Raw genomic sequence first — 10,134 nt, forward strand, 5'->3', positions numbered from 1 at the left:
AGGTGGAATACTGGGGGTGTCTACCACCGGAGAATCTGCCCAATTTTTTTTTCAGATCAGCTGAAAAAAGATACTTGGCTTCAAGAGGCCTTTGTCCTGTGAAGCGTTTATCCAGGCGTTCTCTATGCTTATTAACTATGTCTCTAAATTCCGGATGAATAGCAAATGCCTTATGAGAGCGTTTAGTTCTCTTAAAAGACAAGGTCTGATCCGGAGCAGAGCCGGGATCTTCGTCAACCTTTAAAGCCTGGTTGACTGCCTCAATAAGCAAATCCACTGTCTTCTGAAAGTCTGGCGAATCCGGATCTAAAGAGCCATCAGATTCGCAGTCGGATTCGCTTTCTCTACTGAACTCTGGAGAGAGCGAGAAACGGAGCTGTGAAGCGACAAGGCACGAGTCTCCTCAGGAGACGTGCTATGGATCTGTTTTCTAGGTGTCTGATGGATTCTAGAGTGCTTTTGGCCCCTGCTGACCGACTGCTGCCGGCTTGGGGAGGATCCGTCTACATCGGTCCTGCAAATGTTCCGTTCCCCCGAAGGATCACTGAGGGATTCAATTACTTTGGCCAGCAAAGCCATGGATTGAGACAGTGACGAAGCCCAATCAGGGGGACAGGGTACACTGGGCTCGGTCGCGGTGGAGAGCTCCTGAGCGCAGTTGGGGTCACAGGCATTGCAGAGCGTCGAACTCTGAGCCTTAGGAAATGCAGATTGGCAGGAGGAGCTTGAAGTAAAGAATATGGCCATAGTCTTGTTATACTTTTTGTATGGACTTAGGCTGGGACGTGATGTACCCTTCTATGTGGCTCTATAATATTAGAGGCTGCAGAGAAAGGATACTGCTGAGAAAAGGGGGTGACAGCGGGAGGAGGATGTATAATGCAGTGCTCCATTACCCAGGTCTGTGTCTCTACTCCTACTGCTTTGTGCTAACTGCGTGGCTCCTGCGCTGAGCATACTTGCTGCCGGTCCTGATGGCAGATCGTGTGTGAGAGGCGGTCTGGGAGGAGAAAGATGGCCCCCGAGATCTCATAGGCGCTTCTCATGCAGTGCGAGAAGCGCCAGGACTGGTGGGTGGGGCCTCCGCATTGCATCATCACATGGCCGGAGATATTGCGGCCTAGTACAGGGCCGAAGCCGTGGACTAAATTTGTGGTGCCGCACGGTACGATGCAGGAAGGGGCCGAATGCGCGCCCCCTCAGTCAAAATGGGTCCCCCTTAACCAGCGCCGCCCCAGATCGCCTGAAGAAGCACTCCAGCCCCGGCATGTACCCAGAATAAAGAGTTTTGGGTCTCAATAACAGACCCGTCCGTGTGCCTCCTATGAACACGAAGCAAAAAATGGTTCTCTGGGAGCCAGCAGGAGGGTGTATACTGCAGAGGAGGAGCTAACTCTTTTTGTGGTAACTTAGCATCAGCCTCCTAGTGGCAAGCACCATACAACCCATGGTCTGTGTCCCCCAATGAGGCGAAGGAGAAATATCATTCTTGTGAGGAACATGTGATTTTATTATTTTCACGGCTCAACGTTATAAACTTCTGTGAAGCACCTGGGGGTTCAATTCCTTGAGGGGTCTAGTTTCCAAAATGGGGTCACTTGTGTGTTTTTTTCACTGTTTAGGCACATCAGGGGCTCTCTCTAAATGTGACATGACGTCCGCTAACGATTTTACATTCATACATACATTCATGCATACATACATACATACACATACATACATGCGTACATACAGTACATATACATACATACATACATACATACATACAGGAAACTTTACATTAAAAAAGTCAAATGACGCTCCTTCCCTTCCGAGCCCTGCCATGCACTCAAACAGTAGTTCTCTCCTTCATATGGGGTATCGCCGTACTCAGGAAAAATTACACAACAAATTTGAGATCCATTTTTTCTTGTTAGCTTTGTCTAAATAAAAAAAATTGTATCTGAAGTATTTTTTGTGTGGAAAAAATAGTTTAATGTTCATATTTTTTTTCCCACATTCCAAAAATTCCTGTGAAGCACCTGAATATTTAATAATTTCTTTAATGTGGTTTTTAGAATGGTGTTACTTTTGGGTATCTTCTCTCATATAGACTCCTCAAAGTGACTTCAAATGTGATGTGGTCCCTAAAAAAACAAATAAAACAAAACCGGCATTGTTGGAAAAATGAAGAGTCGCTGGTCAACTTCTTACCCATATAACTTCCTTAAAAGAAAGGTTCCAAAATTGAGCTGATGTAAAGTAGACATATGGAAAATGTTACTTTTTAACTATTTTGTGACATGTCTCTGTGATTTTTTTGGCATGAAAATTCAAAGATGGAAAATTGCTAAATTTTCCAAATTTACCTTTTGTGTTAATTTGTGAAAAAAAAGTCATATCAAAGAAATTTCACCAGTATCGGGAAGTACAATATGTCATGAAAAAAACAAAACTCAAAATCACTGGGATCCATTGGAGCGTTCCAGAGTTATTGCCTCATAATTTGACAGTTGTCAGAATTGTAAATATTGGCCCTGGTCATTTACCTGCAAACCACTTTCGGGGGAAAGGAGTTAATGTATGTACCATTAACAGTATGTACCGCATCTTAATCCAGCGCATGCTTTGTTAAAACTGGTATACAAAATGATGATTCACGGCTAAGGTATAATTTAGAAAGTTGCAGGAATGTTCATGATAATAAAAAAAATAACCTTTTACTCACATAAAACAAAAAAAAAGCCAGAAACTATTACTGTTGCCTCTATGGTCAGCTTAAAATGGTGATAAAATAGCTGATACTGAAAATGGTTACATAATTTTTTTTTTTTTCTTTTCTTTACATATAGTGAGAAACCCATATACAGGACACAAGTATCTGTGTGGGGCGCTGCCATCTGGCATAGTGCTGTTGCAGTGGTATGAACCCATGCAGAAGTTCATGTTGATACGGGTTGGTATCCAAATGTATAAGTTCATTCCCTGCTGTCGTGGAAGTGTATAAATCACCATTCTGTTGCTATTTATATGCTGTATATCTCCTTAAGTACCTTTACACCTAAGTATCAGATGTTGGTTCTACCGTGTGCTACATCCATATCACATTAGGTGGTCAGATTGTCAAGGCAATTTTCTGATGTCCTTGGTTATACCTGCGGGAGAAAATTAGAATATGGAGTACCTTCTCTCTCTCAGTAGCTGGGAGAATCCATGTAATTAAACTGATAGACCTCTCTAAATTCCATTGTGTTCTGGAACATTCAGCCTTCATAATTATCTGACGTTTAACATCTATCGTGCATGGGGTCTTACTTTATATAATGGGACAATTTCCTCACTGGTGTACAGTTGCATCTCTCCAAACCAGAAGTCGGATCGCTCAGGCCGGTTGAAGTAGTCTTCTAATTCTGCATACCTTTACCTTTTTGTTTTTCAGCACTTTGACTTCCCCCTTCCGAATCCTTTGAGGGTCTTTGAAATGTTGGTAATACCAGAGCAGGAGTATCCTATGGTTTGTGTCGCTGTCAGCAAAGGCATGGAACCTAATCAGGTCGTACAGTTTGAGACCATCAATCTGAGCTCCGCTTCTTCTTGGTTTACAAAGATTGGCACAGGTAACACATAACACACCCATTATGTGAACTTTTAATAAGCATGTCCGTGAGTGACATCTGTGGCTTCTGGGTGTCCTAGGCTGTCAGTATCACAAAGAACCATTGATGTCAACAGGCCGAGGAGTTACAGAGGAGTCTTTAATTAGATCAGTGGAGGGCCTATTGATTTCAGTTGGAATATATATCTATTATTTTTTTCATATTCCTCCATCATTATAAAAAGTCTGATCTGTTTGAAGCTTTGATGGCTTTTTTGACGTTTAACATTTTCTTTCTCCCAGCGGAAGGTCACCAAATTGACGCTATACACGTGACACAGCTCGAGAGGGACACTGTCCTGGTCTGCCTTGATCGTAAGTGTTCAAATTACTAAACTTGGATATGCTGGAGGCTTTTTTCCATCTGACAATGTAATGGCAAATGAGTCTAAGAATAAAGGTAGACGCAGCGCTCTTGGTCTCTCGGCTGGGCAGGAAACAGCTGCTGGTTCCATTCACTTGAAAGAAGCTGTGCTCAGCCCCCTGCACATCCGGGTTGTAGATATGCAGGGGAGACCAAACTGAGCTGATTTTGCTTTAGCCTACAATCACTCATTGCACATTTGATTGGATTTTACAGTACCAGCAAAGTACTGATCTCCGCATTCAGTTTTTTTTTTTAAATTATTATTATTAGTGCAGAATCTACACAGAATTTTTTTTAATTTATTTTTTTACGTCTTTTTTAATCCACAGCCTGTCAACTTCTGTTGCAGAAAGTCACCTTTTTGATGTGCATTGTATCTTATTTATTTAAATGGGACCTTAAATGCAAAGGTTGAACCGCTGGTCCTGGCATGATTTGCTGAGTTTTTTGGTGTGTTTCCACAACAAAAAATCTGCACATATAAACCTAAATGCCAAAAATGTGCGCAAAAATATTTTAGATGCAGCAGCATGGTGGGTTTTAGTTTAGAATTCTCTACATAAAATTTGCACCATATACATAACACATGAGCATCTGACTATGTTCACATGAACATGAGTTCAAGAAAATTACAAACAAGATTGGGTCTGTGTGCAGCACCGTGTGATTATCCACATTATGCTATGTGCCATTCTTATCACAAGACTTGTGCATGCTACAATTTTTCATCTCCCCCACTATACCTATTCTTATCTAATGTCCTTGTGAAAAATGGCTCATGAGCGAACTCCTCCACTTGGAAGGGTCCGTGTGCTGTCCATTGTGCACACAGACAGCACACTTTCTGAGAATACGTTCTTCTGAATGTAGCCTTATTGGAAGGCATGTCATCCCTGTATAAGATGGGAAAGTGCCTTTCATGATTATACAGGTATTACCACATTGTAAACATGTTAAATGACTGCGGTTGTTTTTTTCTACATCAGATTATGTAAAAATAGTCAACCTTCAGGGAAAACTTAAATCCAGTAAGAAGCTGGCCTCTGAACTGAGCTTCAACTTTCAGATCGTGTCTGTAGGTGAGTGTTCGACGTGGACTGATGAACACATCGGTGGGACAGCGACACAACTTTCTGCTAACTTTTGCACATTCTTCTTTCTTGCAGTCTGCTTGCAGGACAGTGTTTTGGCTTTCTGGAAACATGGTATGCAGGGAAAAAACTTCAAGTCCAACGAGGTGAGGGCCTTTTATTTATCTGTAGCATAAATCACGATGTGTTTTGATTTGTATTTTTGTTGTTTTTTTGTTTTATTCCCGCTGGTTGTATAGCACGGACATATGCAGAACTTTGCAGGATCTGGCCATTCACCTTAGTTTCCACGTGATTTATTGGTGGTTATCTGAAATGGAGAAATCGAAGCTGAACTTAAAGTGATAATAAAAGTTATTTTTCAGTTCTTACAGGTCTGGTTGGGGGCAGATATACAGCATTATAGAATGCTGTATATAAGCCCTGAAAGGTGATGGCCGTATTTTATATTGGCCAAAACTGCTGACAGGTTCCCTTTTAAGTGGAATCTTGTTAAAAGAAATGTAACACTTAGTACTGCGTTTCATCTTTCTTTTTGGTTTTTTATTAATAATATTTTTTTCATTTATTATATTATTTCTTTTAAGGTAACACAAGAGATATCTGATGAGTCCAGAGTTTTTCGACTGCTAGGATCAGACAGGTAATTTTGCACATGTGTATATTCATATTATTCATCCCATATACTTACTCCAGCTATTTTGAATCCAGGTTATTAATGTGCCAAAAGAAAAGACCAAACCTATAAGAATAATAGTCGTACACACTTGAAAAATACAGTTTATTAAAACTTTAATGCAGAACACAACCAACAAAAATGATTAAAAATTATTTAAAAAAAAAAAGGAGAAACTACATGCTACACACAGAAATTAAATTGCCTTAGCATAATAAGTGACCAAAATTTACTCCCAACCTCCTGCAAAGAAAGGTTCCTGGCCAACAAAAAAAAGTGGCCCACAGCATAAAGTGCAATTGTGTAGTGTCATAAAACACATATACCAAAACCAGGAAAAATATAAAAAGTATGTCAGTGCAAAGAATAAATACCATGGAATACCACAGAGACCCTAGAGAGCTGATGGTCTGTATGTCCCATGTGTATCGCCACAGCACATTTGACTGTTTCTTCTGAGGAAGGAACCTCACATATGAAATCAAATGTTATTTCTTACCTACACACCTTTTGATATTCATCCTGTTTTTGTATGCATGAACCCTGTTACACTACATAATTGCACGTTATGCTATGAGGCGCTTACATTTTGTTTTTCATTATCCGCAGACCTGTGTTTACAGGAGGCAGGGGTAAATATGACCACTCCTCAGGGCGCGCCACTTTCATTTCTGTGTGTAGCAAAATGTTGTTTATTTTTGTTATTTTTAAGTGTTTCTAATCAGTTGTGTTGTTTGAGTTTTGCATATGCAAGTTTCGCTATATGCAAGTTATTAATGTACAATTTTGTTCTTATTCCTTTTACAGGGTCGTCGTCTTGGAAAGTAGGCCGACCTCAAATCCTACAGCTCACAGCAACCTGTACATCCTGGCTGGGCATGAGAACAGCTACTAGGCACTGGGCATGGCATGATACAAATGACATAGGAATTTCAATTCCATCATAAACTTCTCCAACTTGGGACTCGGACAAGTTGTTATGCAACTTGTATTTTTTGATCATATCTGTATGTGTATTATATCTGTATTTGGTAGAATTCTTGATTTTTAACTTTTTTTTTTGTGCTGCTGAAAACAGCTAGATCTCCTTTCACCACTATGTGGTGTTGGTTTTTATTTGGTTGCTTAATAAAAGCTGTGACTTGCAGCCCCTTTATGATCAAGTAGAAGGGGGCAGTGGGAGATGTCAGATTACCTTCTCCTTCAGAAAAGATAAAGGGGTGCCTTGATGTGTTCTTTCATTGCCTGAAGAAATGCTAATATCAGGTTGGATTTTTCTATTAAGGAAAATCTGCAGCTTTCACTGCATTTGTCATTTTTTACGTGAGTAGATCTTTGCATTGGCACCTCTGAATATGGGGATCAGCCCCCAATTTCTACATGGCACTCCTAAACTGAGAAGAGATGTCACCAGATTCTACAAACTATGGATCAAGATCTTCTGTACAGTCCAATACGGTTTGTCGTACAGGCAGTACAGTGATGGGAAATTTAGGTTGTTCACATATTGCTTATTTGGTGCAGATTTTTACACAGCCTATCTACAGCAAAATCCACGCTTTAGCAGCAGGTTCGCCTCAGATTTCATAGTTTTTATAGTAAAGGGGGAAATCCGCACAAAAAATTGACATGCTGCAGGTTTTAAAAAAAAAACTTCTCTGCAGGTCAAACTCTGCTCTCAATTTGTGAATTTTCCACACACAAATCCTCAAATACATAATGTGTGGTGCAATTCTTAGGGTAGGTTCGTGTGGATTTTATGCCCAGATTTTCCATAAATCAAATCCACCACATTTTACAGTATCATCAAAATGGATGATCTTAAAGTTACTCTTCAACAGGTTTTTTTTGTGCGGAATCTGTACAGAAAATAACTTTTGATGCCTTATTATTTTTGTTATTTTAATCCACGGCATATCCATTTTTGTTGCATATATCCAGCCTTTCAGTGCAGATTTTACACGTTCATTTTAATGGGATCCTATGTCTGCAGGTCAAACCTCCAAGATGGGATTATTTTTGTTATATTTTGGTGCATTATCACTGCATGCAACACACATAAAAATGCATGAATAAATGCAGAAAATATGCTTGGATTTTAGATGCAGAAACACTGCAGATTTCCGTTTACAGATATGTGCTTAAAATTCTCACCAAATCAACAACGTGCGAACATGGACTTAGTGTTTCTAAGCAGTAACTGCTGAGCTAAATCACTCCATCATTCGTTACAGACCCTTTATAAGCTAGTTTTATCCCCAAGTATAGTGAATGCAATTTTTTAAAGTAAGAAATCCATGCAATATTTACAGCAATATTAACAAAGCTTTCTGGAAGTTGAATATTTGTGGGTCTAACCCCTTGGATTTCGGAGTGGTACAGCAGCCCCTTTACAATGGCATTGTCGCTTATCTTCTACTTGCTGCTGCATAACCAGGTGTTATCTCACTCTTACATATGGCGCTGCACCTGCATAAAACATAAAGTAGATGCAGTCCTCAACACCATTGGTCTTCACCATCTTTCACTCCCAAAATATTTTAACCTTTGTTTTTATTGCAAAATTATCATTTTTTTCCCCTTCTATTATATTGTCTGGATAGAGCGTTTTCTGTTTAATATTTTTTTTTAGAGTGATGGTGCCAATGGTAGCAGCCATTCATACTTGCCACGGTTGCATATCTCACTTCGGAAAAGTGTTCTGCTAGATGTAGCTTTCAGGCTGTTGAGGAAATGACAACTCCCAGCATTGTGCAAGTCGTAGTTTCCAAACTGCTGCAACCCTGTCTTGGTCAGAGCTACAGGCTGCAGACAATTGTCATAAACCAACTCTTCTTGCTGTTACAAATGTACTTCTCCATTATCGTTTACTGTGACACTTCTTTCTTCTGTCCCTTGACTAGCTGTAGCCTTCTAGCACGATAAAGCACTACGGTCTCATGTATAGATGAATGCACTGGTGCTAATCTGGTGACAACTTTTTACTTTCCAACTGAGGGTTGCAATCTGACTGGTGAGGATGATGAAAATCCACTATATGTGTGAAAGTGATATCCTGGCGGATTTGCTATATCCTCGCTGTTTGCTGAGTTCTTGACACTACAGGTCATGTCTTACCTATAGATTTAGAGCCAAATCTTCTGCCTTCTGTAAATTAGACCACTTTATTCTTATTTATTAATCATCTGTGCTTGAGTGGGTAACATATCTGCTTATCCATAGGATACGTTCGCAGCAGATTGTATTTTTTAACTGTTGTATTGGGGAACTTTTCTTCTGTATTCTGGTTTTAGTGCTAGTGCCTTATTATACCAAGCGGGAATCAGTCATGTACGAAGTGGACCTGTAAAGTGTGAGATGTGTTACTAGACCTGGATGACGCAATTATGAATGCTGGATAATACCCACTTATGATATAGCGGTTCTGGTGTATGAGAATAATCGTGAATTCTCAGCTAAGGTCATTTTATAAAGTGTAGGTTACATTACAGTTAATGAGGGAGTTGAGGATCCTGGTAAGTATTGTTTAATGTGCTGAATGTACTGGCCTTTCTAATCTATGCATCCTCCTATTTTAGGAATAATCTTAGTATTAATACTAGAGGCCGAAGTGTTCCTTGTTTTCATTTCCGGCAATGTGGTTTGTGTGCCTTTTTATTGACACCAAGGAAGCGTCTTGGAGATTTAACCAGCGTTGCATTATCTGCACATACAACCATTGCACAAAGCGCTTTTACCAAAGGAGCCTGGAGTATGTTTTGTATGTTTTTGTTTTTTTACCCCCCAGTGATTTTTAACTTTATAGGGAATTTGGATTTTTTTCCCGGTTTGAAAGCAAGAAATTACCAAAGGCTTCCTTTCCTCATCTGTAATATCTCCAATGTTCTCTTTTATTTCCAAGGAATATTCAATGTGTATTGAGAATTTCATGAATGAGAAAACTGAAATAAACAATTCTAATATTTTGTGCGTTGTTTGATTTTGTGTTTTTAATTTAATAAAGTTGGATCCTCACTTAGGTTTACTGATGTCTGAAGGAGATTTTGCTGATGATTGGTTCAATTGTCTGAGTTAATTTTTGTTTTTATGCTATTTTAATGGTAATTTTTTATGGGGGGTTGTATATATTTTCAAATAAAAAAACAAACAAACTTGCAATAGACAGCCCCTGCGTGTATAGAAGTATTTACTGTATATTCTCTAATCTGGGCAAAGATTATTATAAAGGGAGGGGAGGAGGTGAGTTGTGACATCACCATTAGTGATTGCTGGATACTGTTACCTAATGTATATAGCTGTTACCTGACATTGTAATTTTGTCTGTGGGGATGAAGCTGAAAAGTCTACGGTACAGAATAGTCAGTGA

The 10,134-nt window shown here is 39.5% G+C and overlaps 1 protein-coding gene across 1 annotated transcript in view; it reads left to right on the forward strand.

The window, feature by feature from the left end:
- MAP4K5 (mitogen-activated protein kinase kinase kinase kinase 5) overlaps positions 1-9,733 on the forward strand; it is a 132,152-nt gene extending 122,419 nt beyond the window's left edge. Inside the window, exons 26-32 of the mRNA XM_069735275.1 lie at positions 2,832-2,935; positions 3,419-3,596; positions 3,878-3,949; positions 4,988-5,080; positions 5,168-5,238; positions 5,680-5,735; positions 6,576-9,733. Coding sequence (XP_069591376.1) covers positions 2,832-2,935; positions 3,419-3,596; positions 3,878-3,949; positions 4,988-5,080; positions 5,168-5,238; positions 5,680-5,735; positions 6,576-6,663 — 662 coding nt within the window. The 3' untranslated portion in view covers positions 6,664-9,733. The remainder of the gene's footprint in view (positions 1-2,831; positions 2,936-3,418; positions 3,597-3,877; positions 3,950-4,987; positions 5,081-5,167; positions 5,239-5,679; positions 5,736-6,575) is intronic.
- The last annotated feature ends 401 nt before the right edge of the window (positions 9,734-10,134 follow it).

The sequence above is a fragment of the Ranitomeya imitator genome, chromosome 1, assembly GCF_032444005.1.
Source record: "Ranitomeya imitator isolate aRanImi1 chromosome 1, aRanImi1.pri, whole genome shotgun sequence".
NCBI classification, from domain to species: Eukaryota; Metazoa; Chordata; class Amphibia; order Anura; family Dendrobatidae; genus Ranitomeya; species Ranitomeya imitator.